Source organism: Malaclemys terrapin, chromosome 1 (assembly GCF_027887155.1).
Source record: "Malaclemys terrapin pileata isolate rMalTer1 chromosome 1, rMalTer1.hap1, whole genome shotgun sequence".
Taxonomy (NCBI): domain Eukaryota; kingdom Metazoa; phylum Chordata; order Testudines; family Emydidae; genus Malaclemys; species Malaclemys terrapin.
Genome location: NC_071505.1, coordinates 217281878 through 217305454, shown reverse-complemented (window position 1 = coordinate 217305454; position 23577 = coordinate 217281878). Strand labels below are relative to the sequence as shown.

Genomic DNA, 23577 nt, shown 5'->3' with positions numbered 1-23577 from the left:
ACTTTTTCCATTTCCACATTTTCTGTTATTGTTTTCCCCTCCTCATTTAGTAATAGGCCTACCCTGTCTTTGATCTTTCTCTTGCTTCTAATGTATTTGTAGAATGTTTTCTTGTTACTCTTTATGTCTCTAGCTAATTTAATCTCGTTTTGTGCTTTGGCCTTTCTAATTTTGTCCCTACATGCTTGTGTTATTTGTTTATGTTCATCACTTATAATTTGAACTAATTTCCACTTCTTGTAGGGCTGTTTTTTGATCATTGAAGAACTCCTTGTTAAGACAGGGTGGTCTCTTGCCATACTTCCTATCTTTCCTATGCAGTAGGATAGTTTGGTCTTGTGCCCTTAATAATGTCTCTTTGAAAAACTGCGAACTCTCTTGAACTGTTTTTTCCTTAGACTTGCTTCCCATGGGATCTTATATACCGATTCCCTGCATTTGCTAAAGTCTGCCTTCTTGAAATCCATTATCTTTATTGTGCTGTTTTCCCTCCTACCATTCCTTAGAATCATGAACTCTACCATCTCATGATCACTATCACCTAAGCTGCCTTCCACTTTCAAATTCTCAACCAGTTCCTCCCTATTTGTCAAAATCAAATCTAGAACAGCGTCTCCTCTAGTAGCTTTCTCCACTTTCTGAAATAAAAAGTTGTCTCCAATACATTCCAAGAACTTGATGGATAATCTGCACTCTGCTGTGTTATTGTCCCAACTGACGTCTGGGTAGTTGAAGTCCCCCATCACCACCAAGTCCTGTGCTTTGGATAATTTTGTTAGTTGTTTAAAAAAGCTTCATCCACCTCTTCTTCCTGGTTAGGTGGTCTGTAATAGACCCCCTACCATGACATCACCCTTGTTTTTTACTCTTTTATCCTACCCAGAGAGCCTTTAAACAAGTATGTCTCCTATTTCCATCTCAACCTCAGTCCAAGTGTATACATTTTTAACATATAAGGCAACACTTCCTCCTTTTTTTCCTTGCTTGTCCTTCCTGTACTAGCTGTACCCTTTTATACCAATATTCCAGTCATGTGTATTATTCCACCAAGTCTCTGTGCTGCCAGCTGTGTCATAGCTGTGTTTATTAACTAGCATTTCAAGTTCTTCCTGCTTATTCCCCATACTTCTCGCATTAGTATACAGACATAAAATATACTGATTTGATTTCCCCACTATGTTCTTTCTTGTCTCCCCTTATCCCTGCAATAACAGCCCATGCTTCCCCCAGCCCACAGTTTATGACCCTTTTCATGACAATAGACAGTGAAAACAGACTAGCTGCTCTTCCTTTTATAATGCACTATCATAACGTTGCAGTATCTCGTTTGCAGACACTACAAGGAATTGTTCTGAGGCCATAAACCCCCTTGACTTAAATGTATCAAGGCTAAAAATGGAATTGTGCAAAATATATGCTAACACAGAAAACACACCTCTGACAAAATGGGTGTGATGAGTGGCATGCAAATATCTTTTTTCTGATAAACACTCCAGGTTTGATAAGAACGTGATGGAGAGTAAGTCAGCAGGACACTTCCCTTTGGAGCGCCAAGCAGACAAAAGACAAAGGACATAATTCCTCTTGTAAGTGCAACACCCATGTAAGTAACTTTAGACACAAATAGTTTTAAAAAACAAAGGGTCTCGCTCCTCTTTTCACTTGCTATTGAATAATTAATAACAAGATTAATACATATTAATAATCATATAATAATATTTTCACTTTTTTACATTTCTTTACCTGAATGGTTCTGTTTCATATCCATATGTTTCTTTCAGTGCAAAGAAAGAAATTAGAAATTACTAGTCCAGGAAACACTGTGATCAATTATGCTTTTTCTCATCTGTGATATGAAGGATTGTGTTTTTGTTGCTATAATTACTTTCTTCCTGTGTCTCTGATATGATACATTTGTACTTAATATAGCTTCAATGCCTTGCCAGACAATGCAAGACTTTAAAGGGAGAAATTCTCAGGCAACAAAAGAACTGAAAATGTCTTAGTTGGAGCTACAGCTTTATCTTAAATTTTAATTTCCTATAACATGTTTATTTTTGTCTGAGCAGAAAAACTAACCGTTCATAGCTGTTTATAAAATATAAAATACACTCTTCATAACGCTTGTTAGAACATGCAATAAATATATCTTAAATTCATTTTATAACATGCTTTACAATCCATTAGTAAAGGACATAGCTGCCTTTGTTAATCTTTTAACAACTATTATTATTAAAATGACTATTTCCAATTTTTAGGGCAATAAAATGGAGCAGGAATCAATTCTAGAGGAGCTTCTTTTAAAGAAGTCGCAACAGAAGAAAAAAATTTCACCAATTAATTACAAAGAACGACTGTTTGTTCTCACAAAAACAAACCTCTCTTACTATGAATATGACAAAGAGGTGAGAAATCATTTTCTTAACTACAGAGGTACATATTTTTCTAAAGTAAGTTTATGCCTCTGGATTTTCTTCCTCAATGTGCTTTGATTAGATATCATATAGTAGGGGTAGTGATATCTTTTGTTCCAAGTGGGATTTAAAAATGGTATGGGACCAAAATCTGGCCTTGATTCAGGATAGCACTTAAGAATGTGTTTAAGTCCACCCCTATTCAGCACAGAACTTAATGATGCTTAATCTTAGGCATATGCTTAAATCTCATCAAAGTCAATGGGACTTAGGCACATGCCTAAAGTTAAGCACATGCCTTGAATAGGGATGTTTTCCTGAATCAGGGTCTCTGTGGTGAATTATATCTGGCATTGGTTTCAAGTCATTTGTACAGGAGATAGCTCAGTGCAGAATTTGGCCCATAACTGATATAAAGTAAAAGGCTAAAGCGTGTGATCGTATTTTAAAAAGTGATTATGTATCAAACAAATGGTTGGTACTTTCAGCAGAGTGGCCTCTTTTGTGCATTCAGAGACTAAAATACATTGTTACCATCTGCACTCCTGATAGCACATTTGGATTACTCCTGTTAGTTACAACTCATGGTCTGAATAAGGGTGGCAGGATCGATGCCAGTATCTTAACAAAATAATGTAATACAAAATCAGACTCTCATTTCCCATTAGAGACTTTTGCATTTTATATCCTCCATCTCTGCTTTTGCATTGTAATACCGAAGTTCATGTAGCAGATGTAGGGCCCATCCTGTTGTCTTTATACCTTGACTTCAAAGGGAGTTTTGTCAGTATATGGATTTCAGGATAAGATACAATGGAGGGTTTTCAATGTCTTTCCCAAACAGTTTAACAAAAGTGGAACTCTACTTTACCCAATCTGAAGTGTGCAATTACACATAGCTTAGATTAAGTGTGATTAAGTTTTTATAAAACTTGTCATGACCATAAAGTATTTTTGATTTGAGGACAATAGTCCTATATTTAGAATGATGAGTAGTCCTGCTTTGGCTTTTATTCTTAGAAAAAAGGAAGCAAAAAAGGATCAATTGACATTAAGAAAATTCGATGTGTTGAGGCAGTGAATCATGAGGAACAGGCACCTTTGGAGAGACAATATCCATTTCAGGTAAGATCACAAAATACAAAACTGATCTTTACTGTGGTGAACCATTATTTTTAGGACAAATAAGGGCTTGTGTCACTGCTGACTGTTACAAAAACTTACAGCAGGTTGGAAATGAATCCTTGTTACTATAAACCTGACCCAAAGACCATCAAAATCAACGGGAGTCTTTTCATTGACTTCAATGGAATTTGGATTAGGACCTGTCTGTTTGTGCATTCATGTGTGTATAATAGTTTACTTATTTTGGTATGATCCTATACACACACACACGAATGGTGCATGTATTTGAATATTGAATATGTTTATTTTGTTGTGCAATACTGATCACAATTCATTTTCTCTTTTTAACCTTCCCCACCTGACCTCCTTTCACTTTAGTGGCAAAAAGAAGTGCAGAACTTGGCCTTTTGATATTGAAACTATAGGTTGACCATTTAAATGCACAAGAGTCCAGAAATTCAAAGTTACGGTTCCCTCAGCAATTGAACCTCATCTAAATTGCACATCTCTATTAAACCTTATCTTTATCAACATATACAGTAATACCAATACTACATATGTGCATGGAAGCAAGGTCATATATGCTGCAAAAGCCATAACCTTGACTTTGCTGTCATTTGTACTGTATGTGTTAATTCTCAGAGATAGGTTCATTCCAAAGCCTATGCCAGAGCAGAGAGTCCTGGAGGCGGAGAGTCCATGAGGAGAAGAATATACAATAGTGCAAAGTAGCTGCAACTTCCCTTTGTGCCAAGGGTGGGGTGCTATAGTCTAAAATGGGCAACAGTGGCTTGGAAAGGGTGCATGACCTGGGCAGCAGAGGAGTTCATTAATTAATTGCCACCCAACAATTGCTACCCCGGGGGTAACCCCAAGAGAGGGCAGCAGTGTTATCACTGTCTGATTTATCTCAGATTGAATACTCCTAACCCTCATTAAATAGTATTTTTATATTAAATTAGTTTGTTACTCTCATGAGCTCCTAATACACTCAAATATGGGGGAGAGAGGATGGGGAAGGAATGAAAGGTACATAGTGTACTTCCCATTTCTGATGAGAATGTGCAAGTTACTGAATTTAGGGTCTTATTGTTCTCCTGCTAATGCCAAAGGGAGTTTTGCCACTGGGAGCAGGATTGGTTCAGGCCCATAATGCCAGCTCACTTTCATGTGAAATGGGAGTATAACTATTTAACTCTGTTCTGGCTCATCACTGTCCTGGGCTTAGGGTTGCCAACCCTCCAGGATTGGCCTGGAGTCTCCAGGAATTAAAGATTAATCTTTAATTAAAGATTATGTCATGTGATGAAATCTCCAGGAATACATCCAACTAACACTGGCAACCCTGCCTGGGCTGCATGCATTTTGGTGTGAACAGGCCTGCGGAGCTTGATCCTAGGGTTTCTAAGTCCTTTACTTCTTTGTTTCCGTTACTCTAGGTCTTTATTTAAAAAAAAAGCTAATGAACTTTGAGAATAGGATAACTAGAATGAATTGTTTTCCCACCTCTTTTAGATTGTATACAAGGATGGACTTCTCTATGTCTTTGCAGCAAATAAAGAGAGCCGAAATCAGTGGTTGAAAGCGTTACATAAAGGTAACATTTGTTTTTACTGTCTTGTGAAGCAACTTTTTTCTAACATGGGGGGGAAGATTGTGTGTTCAGAGAAATCATCTGAATAAGGGAGTAGATGAATCTAGTTTCTTATTTTAATGCAATGGTTTTGTCAGCCATTTTCAGCTGCAATCTCGCTCCTCCATGCAACGGGACTGGAGTGGATGAGAACATTCCAAAAATTTCAATGAAAAATGGTGGGAGGAAAAAATTCACAAAATTTCCCTGCTGGCATTTCCCCACCGGCATTTCCCCACCAACTCTAGTCTTTACTTAGTTTGTTCTGATTCTTTCCATGGTCTTTAACTGAGCAATGCTCCATCCATGCAATAAGTAGTGTGTAGGCAGAGTGCTGGGTCCCGTAAACCACAGTGAAGTCAGTAGGATCCTTAGGAGAGGAGGAGTCCATCCACATACTACACAGTGCAGTAGCACCCATTAAAGTCAATAGAGTCTTTCCACTTACTTTAATGGACTTTGGGTTAGGCCCTGTTTATCCCCCAGTTGTCTCTTGTGGGCCCATGGGTGGAGTTGACTTTGAATGTGTGGCTCTCTCCTTACCTACCACTGCAACGTTGTGCCTGGACGATCTGGGCAGAAGTGGGAGGCTCCAATAGGCTACGTGCAATGTTTCTTCTAGAAACCAGGGACAGATTCTTTTGAATAATTCTTCTGAAGAAAAAATTGGTTTTGAAAGCCAGCAGGGACCCAGACTGGCAAGGGAATAAGGAAGAACCACAGGAAACCAGTAGGCAGTTTGGAGGCATAAAGACTTCCCCACTCATGGCCCTGACCTCTGGCAGATTGAGTTTTTGGTAGCTGAATCCTCTGCTCATTCCATTCACCCAACAGAATTATGTGATGGAAACTCCAGGATTTGTCTCTTCATGGGGCTTATTGTCCCCTAAACAGGGCCGGCTCCAGGGTTTTGGCCACCCCAAGCAGCCAAACAAAAATAAATAAATAAAAAGCCGCAATCGCGATCTGTGGCGGCAATTCGGCGGGAGGTCCTTTGCTCCGAACAGGAGTGAGGGACCGTCTGCCGAATTGTCGCTGAATAGCTGGACGTGCCACCCCGCTCTGAAGTGGCCGCCCCAAGCACCTGCTTGGTAAGCTGGTGCCTGGAGCTGGTCCTGCCCCTAAATTGTCTTTTTCCTGATAGGAGAAAGATCTGACCTTGGTACCTCAGGATTTGGTCCAATATTTTCAGCTGAACATGTTAATAAGAGTGCTATTCAAACAAGATAGGTTTTTTAAAGAGAGTATGTGAGGAATACCACTTGTTCAGTATTGCATAAATCTTGTGACATGCATTATAGCAAAGTGATTACAATTTTCTAAGGAACTTTAAAAATAAAGTTCAGCTGTAAAAACAAGTAACAAAATTCTGTGGCCAAGATTTTGAACAATCATGCAGCAGCTCCCATGGATCTGGGTGCGCAGCATTTTTGAAAACCAGGCTGTAACTTCAGGTGTCTAACCAGGGATTTAGGAGCCTAACTTTAAGCAATCATTTATAAACTCTTGCTCTACACTTTTAAAATTATTTGTTTTATTATCTTTTAAAACAAATACTACAGCACTGATTCAAAAAACTACAGTGTCACTATTGCCAGTTATACTGTTTTGGGCCATTTCTATAGAATACTGGATTATTTTTTATATACAAGTAACAAATGTTTATTTAAGAGGTTTGATAAATAGAAAGTGTTACATTTTAACTGGACATTTCTTTAACAGGTCAGTTTTGTACTGAAATTTGCCATTTGGTTTATTGAACACCTATAGTTTGTCTAGTTTATTTCTATAATATGAATTAGAAATGAAATCACTCTTCATATTTTTGATACATAAAATGTTTTATTAGATTTTTCAACACAGTTAAATGGGCTTTAGGACAGTCTAGCAAAGTTTTTAAGTCTTTATAAAATGCACATCTCCTCCATGAGCTTGATTCACTGTTACTGAATTCTTTTATTGTATCAGTTTGTATTGCTTACTGAAAACATGCTACCAGCAAACCTTTTAAAGTTCTTTTTTTTTTTCCCCTCCTGTGCGCTCCAGAGATTAAAGACAATCCTGATTTACTAAACAAGTATCACAAAGAATTCTTTACCAATGGGAAGTTTCTCTGCTGCAACCAGACATGTAAAGCAGCCCCTGGATGTACCCTCTGGGAGAAATGTAATGAGCCATTTTGTTTGTATTTGCTTTTTGACATGTTAGTCTTAATGGTGCTTTGCATGATATTGGTAAATCTACAAGGATAATTGTAATCAATGGTGGTAAATATAAAAATCTGATCAATTATTCCTCTTGATATTTGTTCTTAACTTCTTTTAACAGCATTGCAATTGTACTATGTAGTTTGATAATGTGGCTAGGGGAAAAGAATATAGTACACCTCTATCTCGATATAACACTGTCCTTGGGAGCCAAAAAATCTTACCGTGTTATAGGTGAAACCGCGTTATATCGAACTTGCTTTGATCCACCGGAGTGCACAGCCCCACCCTCAGAGCACTGCTTTACCACGTTATATCTGAATTCGTGTTATATTGGGTCACGTTATATCGGGGTAGAGGTGTATGTGAAATACCCATGCTGAGATCATGACAATTTTTTACTGTACCTCCAAAATGCACCAAAAAGAAATCCTTTCTCTTTACTTCGACTTAGTATGCTGAGTTGTTGTTGCTGTTGTTATGGGAGTGGGAGAAAAAAATATCAGAACTTGTCTTTATGGCTGAGTCCAAACAGCCAAATAATCTACTAGCAACATTTGTGTGTCAGTTATAAAGAATTTAACTTCATAACAAATCCAAAATAAAACTGATTTTTTTCATTATATTCATATTTATGGTGGCTACTTTTCTAAACAATGCTATATTCTCCCCCACAAGTCTATTTTTGGTACTCTGTGGAATGTGCATTTATAAGAAATAGGATTACAATAAGAACAGGGGAATCAAAAGAATAGCTGAAAAATCATTTTAATTTTATAAAATGTACTGTGTTGAGGAGCAAGTTTAGTTAGGGAAACTTGCCAGTCAAATTACTCCACAAAATGGTTCTAGGGAGCAGTTGTTTCAAATAATGCACACTCCAGAATCTCATAGAGCATTTATGCATTTCTTTCCTGTGCACCATTTAAAAACAAACATGGTGTATCTGAGTTGCAGACTCCTGCAGTATGTTGGAACAATGTATTTATGGAATGAAGGAATATTTTATGTATTTTATTTTTTTGTTTAAATATACATTTTTAAAATACTGGACTGGAAATTAATCACAATTATTTAGCTCATTTATTAGTCACCATAAAGAACCAGAGGAGTAAATTTTCAAAATGGATGCATGCCACGATCTACATATTCGTAAGCACCCTCCCCCGCATCCCATACACACATTATTGCATGCACATTGGATAGCTGAGGCTTACATTTTTAGAAAGTGGACACTTGTTTTGAGTGCCTCTGGTTTGGGAGCGTAACTTGAGAGTTCGAAAGCCCGATTTTTCAGAGGTGCTGAACTCTTGCAGTTCCCATTGACATCGAGAGTGCTCAGCCCCTCTGATAATCAGGCCCCTGTTGTTTCAAGATGGGTCCTCAAAATGACAGGCAACTCTAAGAACCCAATTTGTATGTGTGAGATTGCAAGTGAAAATATAGAGGCCCCTTTTGAAAATTTAGCTCCACTATTTAGTAATAACATCAGTGTCCTGTGTATGGACCCAGTGGAGGAACACTAAACAATGCCCTACTATTTTAAAGATTTGCCAGTTGTTGGTTTTTTGTAATTTGAATGGCCGTATGTAACTTCCAAACCAAATATGATATATGCAAATAATGTTATAAAACCCACACACTGCCACAAATAACTGTTTGGTTGCCACTGGACTTCTGCACACAGTAGTAGGTAGAAAAAGAAAACTTTCCAAAAAGTAGGGTCACCATGTATCAAAATTTTTGTTTCTGTCTGAAATACTACAGAATGCAAGAGGGTGTTCTGTCTACTCTAACTTTGCTTCAGAAAAACATCTATTGATGATGATGATGCAGGTGCACTGGTGATAGCAACAGTGTGAGAGGGCTAGCGGAGGGAGAATCCCAGGCAGCCTCCAACATATTAACTATCACATTACCTAAAGCATGTTAACCCAACGTGGAGGTAAAATGTTGGTGATCACCAGGGCTGTGTGTCTACTCTAGTAGTCCCACCACTGCTGCCACTAGTGGAGCTACCTAAGTGGAAAAACCTATTGCATGCATGGCCTTGGAGTCATGCAGTAAATTGCTTGTGTTATTTTTTCTTTCCCCCCAGTTATAGATATGAGTCTACCTAGCACCACCAGCTCTCTGAAACCGCTGCCTCCTGTCCCTGGGAAACTGGTAGGTGACAAACTTTTAGTATCTGCCTACAATGAACTTTGCTTATGGGGGAAAATCCACTCCCTAGCATCCAGCCCAAATAAATGATGAAGAGATCCATTGGGGAAGGGTTGGGGAACCTTCTCCCCCAGACAGCTGTTCAACGGAAGCTACTCCAATCTAATCACTGAGTAGAATCAATGTCCTTAGTGGCCACCAGCACAATCTGGGGAAGGACAAGAGTTACACTTAGCAGTCCTCCAGTTCCACCCTTTCTCCACTCATTCCTCACCCTGCCCATGCTTCCCTCTGGGCTGTCGCACAGGAGTGCCTGCAAAGCTGGAAAAGTCTCAGATAGTTTCAATGCATTGCAGTGTGCAGATGTCAGTTTGGGCCATAGCAACCCGCTGCTTCTTGTGAAGTTGTTTGAACAGATTTGCTTTTATTTGCCTGTTTCCATTAAAGTCAATGGGAATTTTACCCCACAGGCTTCAGTGAGAGCAGGCCTGGGCCCAAAATTGTTTATCTAGAGCCCAAATCCTTCCCATTCCTAGCAGGTGCAGAGGGCCTCCTGCAGAGTGGAAATGCTGCAGTTCCCCTGTATGGGGAGAGGGCAAGATTACATGTGTCTGTACACAAAATGTGCAGCCTCTGCCACAGAGTGCAGCTCCATGGAGGCTCCTGTTATAGTCATGTACAGAGGCATGTTAGAGGGAACGGGGGTGGTTGTCAGAGACAAGAGTCACGATGGGGATGGAGGATCTGCTACTACACTGATTCTCTGGGTCCTTTCCTCCCTGTAGAGCACAAGATCCATGGAGGTCATTCTAGCACTTAGGCCCAGGTAGTGACTGCGGTGCCGCTTCACTGTTGTTCCACGGCCGGGGATTGGGGTTCTCTCCACCAAATGTTTCTGTGTCCAGACAAGTCACTCAGGCTTGGAACTAGGGAGAGGGCTTGGGACTAAGAGTTCAATTATATGTCAGGTTTCAGAGTAGCAGCCGTGTTAGTCTGTATCCACAAAAAGAACAGGAGTTAGTCTCTAAGGTGCCACAAGTACTCCTGTTCTTAACTATATGTCATACATCTAAGAGGTGGCTAACAGTACTGCCAATGTCAGGGATTCAAAATTCTTCATTCAGCCCCCCCTTCCCCCCCAGATCACAACATTGGCTTTAAAATAATGAGATTTTTCAAAAAATACATTTGGGGTTCCTTTTATTTACCTTCTGGTTTTTGAATCTCTAGGATACACTCAGGTCACAGTTTCCAGCTTTTCTCTGCAACCACAAGTGCTAGAAATTTTTTTAAAAATGAAAGCTGAGATTCTCACATAATAACTTGACTCCAGCAGCAGGGGATTTAATAAACATACCAAATATCACAAGACTCATGATAAAATCATAAGAACTGGCAATGCTGGGTTAAATATTTTTGTGGGAGTAGGGACTTGGAAAGCATTTATAACTGAGCAAATGGGCTTTTGACACTGGTTCTGATAATGAAGTTTGAGTGTAGTGAGATTGTGAATAAACAAGTTTCAAATGCCATGGGTCATCTTCCCTGACTCCTATCGAAGGATTTTGTTTATCTAAAGATATTATCAGTCATGCAAATCAGCCACTGAACAGGTTGACATGTATTAGGACTTCCCAGCTCATTATCAAGGAGATGTTTTGAAAGGGAAATTTAAAAAGCAGGGAGTGCTTGTCAGAGACAAAGCAACTTTGTTTCCTGGCCCCAGTCACAAGGCACAGGTCAGGACTACAAAAGTTGTCAAATGACAGGGAGCAGCATCTACTTAGTCCAGCAACTATTAGTGCAAGCCCCCAACACAACTTTGAATAACTTTCTCCTTTTTGCCTTTGCCCCTTTTACTACCCATTCAAATTGCTCAACATACCCAATATCATAATCGCCTAACCCTCCTTCCAAGTCTCTGTTGGATCATGCCCCTCATCCTCCCTCCAAATCTCTGGGGACTCTGTCCTCCTCTTCCCTGTCCAGGTTGTTCTTGGTGCTGTCCTTCTCCCTATGTCCCTGGGTCTCTGGAGTCCTTTTTCCTCAGACCAACATCATATCTCTGCCCTCTTATGCTGGGGCCTGACAGAAGAGGCTACTCCAGGAGCAATTATGGGAGTTGGGGACCATCAACCGGATTAATGGGCATGAATGTGCCTTCAGAGGAGCCACCAGACAGTTTCCTGACTCTTTGGGAACAGCAATGATTTCCTGACATGAGAGGCAGCTTTTCATGGCTTAGTCCTCTGCATCCCATTTGTAGCCCTTGCTGTTTCTCTCCTGCCACCTCACGCCTCCTAGCTGGTGGGCAGGGACAGATCCACTGGCCAGTCCTAGCCCTCACTCCAGTCATTCCCTTACCACATTCCTGCATCCCTGAGGTTGCAGCCATAGCCATTGAGGAGTTCCACTATTAATTACTCTGTGGCCTTAGTGTGAGGATTCTAGCCTGCTCTTCTCTCTCTCTCTCTTTCTCACACACACACCTCCAATCCCTCTGGGGAAAATTGAACTTATCCACAGTGCTGCTCTCCACATCAAATCCAAGCTGGTAACCAAAAGTGGCAGGCACATAGGCGCCTAAGTCTCATTGAAAGTCAATGGGACTTAGGCTCCTAAGTGACTTGGGCATTCTGAAAATGTTATCTTTAGGCCTCATTCCTACTGCTATTAAAGTCAACAGCAAAACTCCTGCTGACGTCACTGAAAGGCAACTAGGGCTCAGGGTGGTATATTACCTGCAAATCTATATGTTTGTGATGGCCATGCCTTCCAAGACTGGAACCGCGACTTACAGGATTTTTTTTAACAAAAATTCAGGGCTTTTATAATCCCAGCCAGCCCACCACTAAGCCAGGACTCCTCTGGAAATTTTTACAAGCTTAGATCTGTATATGCCCACTGGATTTGACTAAGAGTTTTAAATTATTTTAAGCTGCTTGTTATTGCCTAGTTTTAAACAATTATTTGACTTTCTCATAATGCCATATGACAGACAACTTAATATTCAGCAAAATAAGTGTGTGCCATGACTTTCCTCTTTTAAACTAACATGTGCATTTCCTGCTGTGGCAAAGCCCTGACTCTTCCCATTTTATTCCATGAAAAATAATCAGCCTTGATTATCTGAAATATCAGTTTCTTCTATACCATGTTTAGAAAAGGAAATAACAGACACTGCTATGCAGTAACAGTTGGCTAATACTGATTTCATTTTTAACAGTGACTATTGTACTTGTTATTGATCTAAGGCACATTTTTAAAAAATGCAACGTGCTATTGTATAATATTACAGCGGAGTCTTTTAGTACGGTCTGCTATCAGCACATTTACATATGGTGGAAGGTACTTGCGCTTCATGACTCACAATCACACTACAAGTACATCTACTTTGCAAAATAAGGTGTGTTTTTAACTTGGGTTAGTACCTTGAGTTCAACCCCAGGGTAACCTATAGGCTTGAACTTGAGCTGCTAACCCAAGTTATATGCCAAGTTGCCATGTCTTCACTGCTATTTTAACCCAAGTTAGCTAACCTGAGTTAGGAACACACCTATTTTTGCAGTGTAGATGTACCCCAGGTATAAGTATCAGTTAATCCTATTACCATTCCCTTTTATGTAAATTCATCTTCTGTGCTGAGCTACCTGCAATGTGTAACCTTTGCAGTTTGAGCTCATTGTGAGCTCACAAATTGTTAGCTTCAGTTGAGAATGCCCTTACCTCTTCTGGTGTAATTTTAACCCACTGGGCTGAATCCTGTTCTCGGCTATAGTACAAAACCATGCTCCTTGGGTCTTGTAACGTAAGGTCTGTGCTGTTGCTAATTTTACAAAATACACAACTCCACATATATTAGAGCAGGACCAAGCCTTGAATATTATTGTAACAGAGTTTGGTTTGTATTTCATTATTTATATTGGACTACAGCTGTTGGAATGTATTTCAAAACAAAGGAAGGAAAAAATTCTTCAGCACACCATGCATTTCTAGTTAACTTGCATTAATTTCTTTGCAGTCACAGAGCTCATTGAAGATGCAAACTGCAATATAAATGCTAAAAATGATTTTCTACTGTGATGCACTTCATTGTAATTTTATTTCCTCTGCCTTCAAAAGCTGAAGCATGACAGTCTACCTCCAGTTCCAGCACCAGGTAAATCCTCGCTGAAGATCACTGTGGCCGAGTATGACTATGAACCCAAAGGAAACACTGATATCCAGCTTGTCCGGAACAGCAAGTATTATGTTCTGAAAGACGAGGATCCTGACTGGTGGCAAATAAGGGACATGGAAGGGTAAGTTTACTTTGCACACTCAACAGAGAATATTTGTTCAGTAATGACCCTCATTCCACATCACACCCATCCTTAAACAACCCTGCTGGCACTGGTGCATTCCAGGATCCAATTAAGAACTACCGTGGTGGCTTTTTAAACTTGCTCCAGCTGATCTCATGAGCCTTAATTTTCTCTACACTCCTCCATACTTTTCTTCTCTTACCTTGCTCCTAGCTCCTCTCTGACTCTTGGCACAGTCTTATATAGTTGACACACAGAGCGTCTCTCTGATGCATGTGTATTTAACATGTTGGTATGGCATTTAGAGGAACGTAAAGCCACCTCAGGATTTATCGTTTTCATTCCAAAGACTCACAAAAAGTCCACTACTTGCAAACCATATAACAATATGTACGAAGAAGGGGGGTTGCTTTCCGTAAGGCTGTTCAAAAATCTGTCCTGCCCCATCTTTGCTTCCATCTCACCTACTTCCACTCCTCTCTGTGAAATAACTAGAATTTTAGCTACCAGATCAGGCAAGAGTGACAATAATCACTGAACAGTCTATTATCTGAACAGTCTCTAGTGGTTTTTATTTTGGTATGTACCTGCAGTAGCAGTGACAGCTTTAGAGTCAATGGAGACTATTAGGAAAGAAGCACTTTTTGCCTTTGGGGTATCCACATGGGGATAGGGGGGTTGGGAAGGGGTAACCCGAAGCTTTTTGTTGCACATCAGGTAACTTGCAGGATGTGAGTTGCACCAACAGTGTGCATATGGAACGACTGTTCCGTTTTCAGTTCACATCATGTGAACACGTGGCAGCAGTTTGCTGCGAACTGAGGGCATAGCGTTCTCCAGAGGTGTCCCATGGAATGTATTTCCAAGGGCTATGTCTGTGCTTCACTGCTGAGCAGCGTGAATCCTGGGATTGTTTTCACTGTGAATTGTGGAAAGTTCAATTTTATTTAAAAGAATCACGTTTTCACCATCTCCGCCCCACACTTCCTTTCTGGGTGGGCTCGCAACATTTCCCAAACACTGTTGTCCAGCCGGATCCCACAATGCTCCACACCACCATGGTGATAAGCATGAGTATGCACAGGCTGCTTGGGCTACATTACAGCACTCAGAGCTGGACGAACGCCCATTGCACCACCCAAGCGAATGACGTGTGAACCGGAGAATATCCTATGGCATCAGCAACAGCTCCTCCAGCAACAGGGGGATACTCTATAGTGGTGGCAGCAGAACAAGGTAGAAGAACAGGAGGATGTCATTGGAACAAGAGGATGAGTTCCTGGATCACCTACACAGCATTCAGTTCCACTTCTGTGCTCAGGAAACCAGTGTTGATTGGTGGGAGAGGATCGTTCTGCAGAGCCGGGGTGACCAGCAGTGGCCATAGAACTTCCGGATGGGGAACCTTTTTTGAGATCTGCATGGAACTGACCCTAGAGCTTCAGCAACAGCGGGCCAACATGCTGTGCCCCACACCGGTGGAGAAGCAGGTCATCGTTGCCATCTGGAAGTTGGCCATCCCATAATGTTACCAGTCTGTAGCCGACCAATTCAGTGCAGGGAGGTCAACCGTTGGGAACATTCTCTGCTAGGCCATTGATAAGGTGCTGTCTAACCAGGTCATGAAGCTGGTTAATGCTCAGGAGATTACTGATGGCTTTGCATGCATGGGGTTCCCAAACTGTATAGGGGCAAGTGATGGGACCCATGTGCCTATCTTTTGCCCCCCTCCCCTGCCAGGCTGCAGAATTTATAAACAGAAGAGGGTATTTCTCCATGCTGCACCAAGGACAAGTTGACTCCCATGGCAAGATGACAGAAATAAATGTGGGGTGCTCTGGAAGCATCCACAATGCTAGCATCTTTTGGAACTCAGTTCCATTTAGATTAATGGAGAAAAGCCTGTTCCCCCTCAGAAGCACTGTGGACATTAATAGCCTGGAGGTTGGGCTGGTTATTCTGCGAGCCCTGATGCCCTGGCTAATGAAGCCATACACTGGCTGCTGCGACAGAAGGAGGGAACATTTTAACTATTGCCTGAGTAATTGCAGAATGGGGGTCGAGTGTACATTCGGTCATTTCAAAGGCAGATGGTGCCATTTATGGAATAGGTTGGAAGCTGCAGAAATTTTTTCCCCAAGCATTCTAACTGCACATCATGCTTCTGCACAATATTTGTGAGAGCGGGGTGGGGGGGCAGGAACCAGGCTGATGGGTGGGAGGCTGATGTTAAGAGAGACTTGGTTGGAGGTTCGAGCAGCCAGCAGGGCATCCCCTAAAGAACACTAACAGCCGGGAGAATGCTGCCAGGGATGCCTGTTTTCATATTTTGAGTCTTGTGCCTGAACATGGCAGCCTGTGGGGGTTGTCCTGGGACACAGACATTACGAGCACTGGGGGTTTGTGTGTAGGTGGTTGAAGTGTAGCGTTCCCTGTGTACTTACGTAAAACCCTATGAGTTATTTCAGCTTTATTTAAAGGATTTTCTGTGTTAAATGCCATGATGACTCATAATGGATGCATTGTGAACTGTTTTTATTATGAAACAACAACAAAAACAAATAATAAGATTTTAATGAAGCCAATGGAAAAATAATGTATTTGTATTTAACTAACCAATCTACTAGCTAACCAACTGTACATGAACCTTTAATTAATGCAACAGTGCGAACATTTCAAATACAATACTGTATTTTTGCCTGTTGCATAAAGTCACAGGTGAGAATACACCTTGCCTCTGGATTCTGGGGTTGAGGGCCATGGCTCAAAGTTGTCAGAGGTGTTGCAGGGCTCCCAGGAGTCAGTGTCCTTGGTGCCCAGAGGTTGGATCGGAGAAGTGAATGGGAGCTGCCAGCAGCCCTGCTGTGGGGATGTGGAGGTTAGGCATTGCTGCTGGTCCCAGTATCCAGCCTTTTCCAGGGTCCCAAATTACACTGCTTTACAGCCAAAATGCTTCTGAAATAAATGTAGTCAAACTTTACTAATTCTGGGTCACTGAGAATGAAAATGATGCTTAAAATTGTTGATTGGCTCTAGTTTTCAAGATATGCTATTGGGTCAGTATATACGACCCTTGACTTGGGAATGGCGGAGGATAAGTGAGTTATAAAGGGAAGGGACCTCAATTTAAACCAGAAATGACTAAAATACATCTTTGACTGGATCTATGAATAAATCTATGACTGGGTTTGGACAGTACTTGCTTTTTAGGCAAAACAATGAATGATGCAATCTGAAGCTGGTATTGCATCATACATGATATGAATTGCATCATGTTATTCCTAGAAGTCATGGATGATGCAATCATAATGAAGCTTACATCACTCTGCTGAACAAATTGCCCTATATCAGCTCTAGAAATCATACAGTGTCGTGCTCTCTTATTTGTCAGTGTTTGATTTTGCAAAGGGACACATTTCTGTTTAGCCAAAGTGAGCAGAGATGCCTCGTACTTGTGTGAACAGTGCAGATAACTTCTGCTATGTTTGTGGTGAAGTGACTTTTGCATCACAAAAGCGCAGTATAACCACTATGGTTAAGAAAGCCTATCGCCTTTATTTTGGCTGCAAAATTGGAGATCAGGACAAGAGGTGGGCCCCACACATATGCTGCAACACTTGTGCAACAAATCTTCGCCAGTGGTTGAACAGGAAAAGGAAATCTATGCCTTTTGCCGTGCCAATGATTTGGAGAGAGCCAACAGATCATACCAGCAATTGTTACTTCTGCCTGGTGCCTCCAGTTGGGAAAGGTGTGTCAAAGAAGAAAAAGTGGACTGTGCATTATCCAAACATTCCATCAGCTATACGCCCAGTACCCCACGGAGAAGGACTGCCGGTTCCTGATGCACCAGAATCATTCTCACTTGAGTCAGACAAGGAAGAGGAAGAGGATGAAACTTCTGGTCCTGAACCATCAATGTCACAGGACCCACATTTTCTCCCATCCTCCTCCTCTGAACCACACCTCATAACACAAGGTGAACTGAATGACCTTGTCAGGGATTTGGAACTACCCAAAAGTAAGGCAGAGCTGTTGGGCTCCAGACTACAGCAGTGGAATCTCCTGGCAGGTGATGTTAGAGTTTCCATGTTCCATGACCGTCAAAAGAATCTTGTCCCATGCTTCTTCATGGAAGGTGATCTTGTAGCCTGCAACAACATCGATGGTGTGATGGCAGCCCTCAACATCGTTCACGATCCAGATGAGTGGAGACTGTTCATTGATGTTGTCAGAGGCTACCGGTGTGGTGCTTCTGCTTTCTCCTGTTGATATCACTCGGCTGCGTGCGTGTGTTCCCTCTGTGTGCTGCCCCAGCTCTGCGCAGATAGCTGAAACAGCAGACCCGATGAGAACCCTCAATGACCACAGAGTCTAGTAAGGTACAAAGGTACCTCGGCCAGGTTTATTGCAATTTCGGACACAATTGCAGTTCTTTGTAGATTACTTAGTCTACCGGGCATACTACTAATAGATGCTTCTTGGTAAGGACTTGGCTTAGTGGCGGGACTTTTCATTGCCCCCGTGGCCGGACAAAGACATTTACTCAGGGATGCATTCTTATACACAGATACAAACAAGTTACACATCACTCCTGACGTATTGAGGTTCAACCCCTCTACGTAGCAAGGTACAACCCCTCTACGTAGTAAGGTGCCGCTTCTCATTTTGTACATGTTGGTTCGATCAAAACAACTCTATTCATCATTTTACTTTTTTGCCCCTGTCATAGGGATGGGTCGGCCTGTTCCATGTTATTTGTGGAATGTTCCGGTATAGTGTATCTTGGTACCATGTTTATACTGTAACTATGCTAAATGAATATATATTTATGCAACATCAGCCTTTTCCTTGCCAGCTTCTGTGAGCAGGGCTTGCCTCTGGCTCACAGCTTAGCTTTGCTTTATGTTAGCAAAGTCTTGACTATTACTTTAGTTTAGGCCTTAGGCTTCATACTGGGCCTCTGATACTAAGGTTTATATTTTAGGGCCTCCTCTTACTACAATTGATTCATCGAAGACGAGTCTTAAAGCTGTTTTACTGCATAATGGCAATGTTTTGCCATCAATTCTAGTTGGTCATGCAGTCCATATGAAGGAAACCTATGACAACATGAAACAACTTTTGAGGTGCATAAACTATGACCAACATCAGTGGCAGCTTTGTGGCGATTTGAAGGTTGTTGCTGTCTTGGTTGGTCTGCAGACTGGATACACAAAGTACTGTTGTTTTCTCTGCGAATGGGATAGTCATGCAAGAGATTCCCACTACATCAAGAAAGATTGGCCACTCCGACAGTCATTGGAGCCTGGGAGGAAAAGTGTTCAGCATCCACCACTTGTTGAATCAATGAAGATTTGGTTACCACCCTTACACATCAAGCTGGGTCTGATGAAGAACTTTGTCAAGGCCATTGACAAAACACAAGCAGCTTTCAAGTACCTCCGTGGAAAATTTCCAAGGTTAAGTGAAGCTAAGATAAAGGAAGGTGTCTTTGTTGGTCCTCAGATTCGTGAACTTCTTCAAGATGATGCATTTGACCATGCACTGCGTGGCAAGGAAAAGACGGCATGGAAAGCCTTCCAGTTAGTGGCAATAAATTTTCTCGGAAACAACAAGGCAGACAACTACAGGTTGTTGGTGGAAAACCTCCTCAAGGCATACAAAAGCCTTGGTTGCAACATGTCACTAAAGATACATTTTTTGCACTCTCATCTAGATTTTTTTCCACTGAATGGCAGAGCAGTGAGCGACGAGCACAGCGACCAGGACATTGCAACAATGGAGAAACGCTATCAGGGCAAATGGAGCCCATCAATGCTTGCAGACTATTGCTGGACAGTGACAAAAGATGCTCCATTTAATGAATACAAGAGACAAGCCAAGAAGCGCCGAGTAGACACTGAATAGGACTAAACTATGTACATAATAGTTTTTTGCCTTTTGTTTCATAATAAATTTATATAACCGTTTTGCTGATTTTTAAAGTGTTACATAAACAGGACAGGTGAAATATTATCATGTAAAGCAACCATAAACACATGAAAAGACCTAGGACAGTGTCCACAAAAATCTCCTTATTCCTGTAGCTGTCTGCAAAGAGTTTTCTGAACCAACGCTTCTCCCCCAGATAGTGATGAAATCCAGGGTTCCAGCTGAGATCCAAGGGGCAGCACGAGGCATGGTGTGGGCTTGTGGAGCACTATCACAGTGGTATCACCAGAATAGTACACTGGGATCCAGGGGCAAACACCAAAATCTGGCTCTGCACCAGCTTTTAAAAGGGGGAAGGGGCACCCTGTAAACTTGCAGGCAGTGCACACAAGTAAACAGACAGGTCAATAATGGTCAACCTGCAAAGCACTATGGGATTGCCAATGGAAGGATGCAAAAAAAAGTGGTGCACAGCAATTGCATGCACACAAACAAAAGACCAACTAATATAATTTGAAGTGAACCTAGTCCACTGGGCAGGACAACTCCAGAACTCCTGATAGATGAGGATTTAATACACAGTGATTGGTTGCGTCATGCGTACACAAGTGTTTTCAAACCAGATTAACTTGATTTGATCTGGATTAAAACCCCCATGTAGACAAGCCCTTAGTGTTTTACCGCAATGACTGGGCACCCCTATCTATAGATTTTCCCAGTTATTTCCCTTGTGGTCCACAAAGGGAGGAATCTCCTTCAGCAAATTAAAGGAAGGTATTTTCTCATTAATCTCCAGCTCGGAGCAATACCTATGTTCATCTGAGAGAGGTCCCAGACTGACTGAAGAAAGTTTGGACTGAGTGGAGTTGGCTGGTCCAGTCATAACTCATTGATTCAAGTACAATTTGTAAATAAAGAAAGAAACAAATAAAGAAACATTAGCTTCTAACACACAGTACCCAGCTTGATATTCAGTCACACTGTACAACGTCCCATGGAATCAAAGAAAGTAGAAGGCCAGCAACAAATTAGTATGTGTGAGGGACTACTCAGTTTAATGCACAGAGTACAGAATGCATGACTGCTTGGTTAGTGACTAAGTGGTGTATGTATACATCTGATGCAATCAGCTCCAGGCTCTCAGAGCTCAAACACAGCATCCTGAGCTAAAGGGAAAGAGCAGAGAGAGAGAAAGAGAATTATTCATCGTGTTTCCCTTTGACCTGTGTGGCTAAATGGAGTCAGGGCCGTGGAGGGCCGTTGCTATTAGGATGAGAAATTGAAAGTATGAGTTAGGTATATTTTTGGTGTAATCTCTTTTATTTACAGAAACAAACAAATGACCCACATTGTCCTCTTTCTGTTAACACAGCAGAAACAAACAATAGGCAGTTCCCTTACTCAGCAATCTTCAAGTCTTCCACTCCATTGAGTTTTCTGCCCAAGAAGCCCAGTCTCTCTGCTTTAGTCACGGTCACATTCACTGCTACTGTCTGTCTTTCTGTCCCTCCAACAGACACAGCTTGCAACTGATATGGTTGCCTTGTGTTTCCAACCAGAAAAACCCCTCAGTCCCGACACAATTTAGCTCTGCCCTGCCATGCTGCCTAGTGCCTCAGGTGGCCTCCTCACAGCCCTAGCTGCTTTACTTCATAAAGATGCTTGACTGAGTTGACCCTGAAAGAGAGTGATTGGTACAGCCATTGACTTTTTGAGGTCTGGAATTGTTTTTGGATCAGAGAACCCTCTGCTGGCAGCCATTAGTCCATCAAGACATTATTGAGCTACTTACAAACTGCCTGCTCCACTCCTCCTGCTGAGAAAGCCGATCTCTAAGATGGAAGTTATTTCAGTGGCTGTTACAGGTTTTAATGTATTAAAAAGTAATTTCTTACAACAACAAAATTCCCCATGCATTCCTCTATGTGGCATATAAACACTAGGACTGTTTTAAAATATTTTAAACATGAAAATTTCTCTGACACTATAAAAAGTTAGTAAGTGAGTTTGTTTAATACCATTTCCTCTTTGAAAAGATCAAATTTAAAATGGAATTATACAAGATAACTGAATCGTGAAATGTTTAATTTGCAGGAATGAAGGCTTCGCACCAAGTTCCTATCTGAAGGAGATCTCCCTGGATGATGATGAACCTGGGTAAATCAACATCCGGCCACTCAGTGCTTAAATTTTCACCCCACCATTTTAGGAAAGACCAGGCCACATTTCAGAATGTTTCACTAGTCTATGATCTATTCTATGGCTTTCTGAATACCTTGCATAAAGTGTCGTGAAAGATATCAGATAGACTATATCTTCATCTCCTTGTTGTATATATATATTTAATGCAAAAAAATTATGGGTGAAATACCGGCCCCACTGACATCAATGGAAGTTTTGCCATTGACTTCAATAGGGCCAGGATTTCACCCTATGTATTCTTACTTCACTATTAAGGCCCCAACCATGCAAACATTTACATATGTAAGTAACATTGTGCATGTGAGTAGTCCCATAGAAAGTAATGACAAGTTTCAGAGTAACAGCCGTGTTAGTCTGTATCCGCAAAAAGAAGAACAGGAGTACTTGTGGCACCTTAGAGACTAACAAATTTATTAGAGCATAAGCTTTCGTGGACTACAGCCCACTTCTTCGGATGCATATAGAATGGAACATATATTGAGGAGATATATATACACACATACAGAGAGCATAAACAGGTGGGAGTTGTCTTACTAACTCTGAGAGGCCAATTAATTAAGAGAAAAAAAAAAAAAAAAACTTTTGAAGTGATAATCAAGCTAGCCGAGTACAGACAGTGTGATAAGAAGTGTGAGAATACTTACAAGGGGAGATAGTCAACGTTGGTAATGGCTCAGCCATTCCCAGTCCTTATTCAAACCGGAGTTAATTGTGTCTAGTTTGCATATCAATTCTAGCTCTGCAGTCTCTCTTTGGAGTCTGTTTTTGAAGTTTTTCTGTTGTAATATAGCCACCCGCAGGTCTGTCACTGAATGACCAGACAGGTTAAAGTGTTCTCCCACTGGTTTTTGAGTATTTTGATTCCTGATGTCAGATTTGTGTCCATTAATTCTTTTGCGTAGAGACTGTCCGGTTTGGCCAATGTACATGGCAGAGGGGCATTGCTGGCACATGATGGCATAGATCACATTGGTAGATGTGCAGGTGAACGAGCCCCTGATGGTATGGCTGATGTGATTAGGTCCTATGATGATGTCACTTGAATAGATATGTGGACAGAGTTGGCATCGGGGTTTGTTACAAGGATAGGTTCCTGGGTTAGTGGTTTTGTTCAGTGATGTGTGGTTGCTGGTGAGTATTTGCTTTAGGTTGGGGGGTTGTCTGTAAGCGAGGACAGGTCTGTCTCCCAAGATCTGTGAGAGTAAAGGATCATCTTTCAGGATAGGTTGTAGATCTCTGATGATGCGCTGGAGAGGTTTTAGTTGGGGGCTGAAGGTGACAGCTAGTGGTGTTCTGTTATTTTCTTTGTTGGGCCTGTCTTGTAGGAGGTGACTTCTGGGTACTCGTCTGGCTCTGTCAATCTGTTTTTTCACTTCAGCAGGTGGGTATTGCTCCAATCCCTCGGATAGAGACAAGCACCTACAAGATCTCTATCAAGCATTCTTAAAACTACAATACCCACCTGCTGAAGTGAAAAAACAGATTGACAGAGCCAGACGAGTACCCAGAAGTCACCTCCTACAAGACAGGCCCAACAAAGAAAATAACAGAACACCACTAGCTGTCACCTTCAGCCCCCAACTAAAACCTCTCCA

The 23577-nt window shown here is 41.4% G+C and overlaps 1 protein-coding gene across 2 annotated transcripts in view; it reads left to right on the top strand.

The window, feature by feature from the left end:
* BMX (BMX non-receptor tyrosine kinase) overlaps positions 1-23577 on the top strand; it is a 50706-nt gene that overhangs the window by 8845 nt on the left and 18284 nt on the right. The window contains exons 2-9 of one of the 2 annotated variants that reach the window (XM_054007174.1): positions 1497-1586; positions 2259-2405; positions 3435-3539; positions 5055-5136; positions 7219-7338; positions 9478-9545; positions 13665-13843; positions 21875-21937. In XM_054007174.1, the coding sequence (XP_053863149.1) occupies positions 2268-2405; positions 3435-3539; positions 5055-5136; positions 7219-7338; positions 9478-9545; positions 13665-13843; positions 21875-21937 (755 nt within the window). In that variant the 5' untranslated portion in view covers positions 1497-1586; positions 2259-2267. Of the gene's footprint in view, positions 1-1496; positions 1604-2258; positions 2406-3434; positions 3540-5054; positions 5137-7218; positions 7339-9477; positions 9546-13664; positions 13844-21874; positions 21938-23577 lie in introns of both variants that reach the window. The other variant, XM_054007164.1, reaches the window with a different exon arrangement.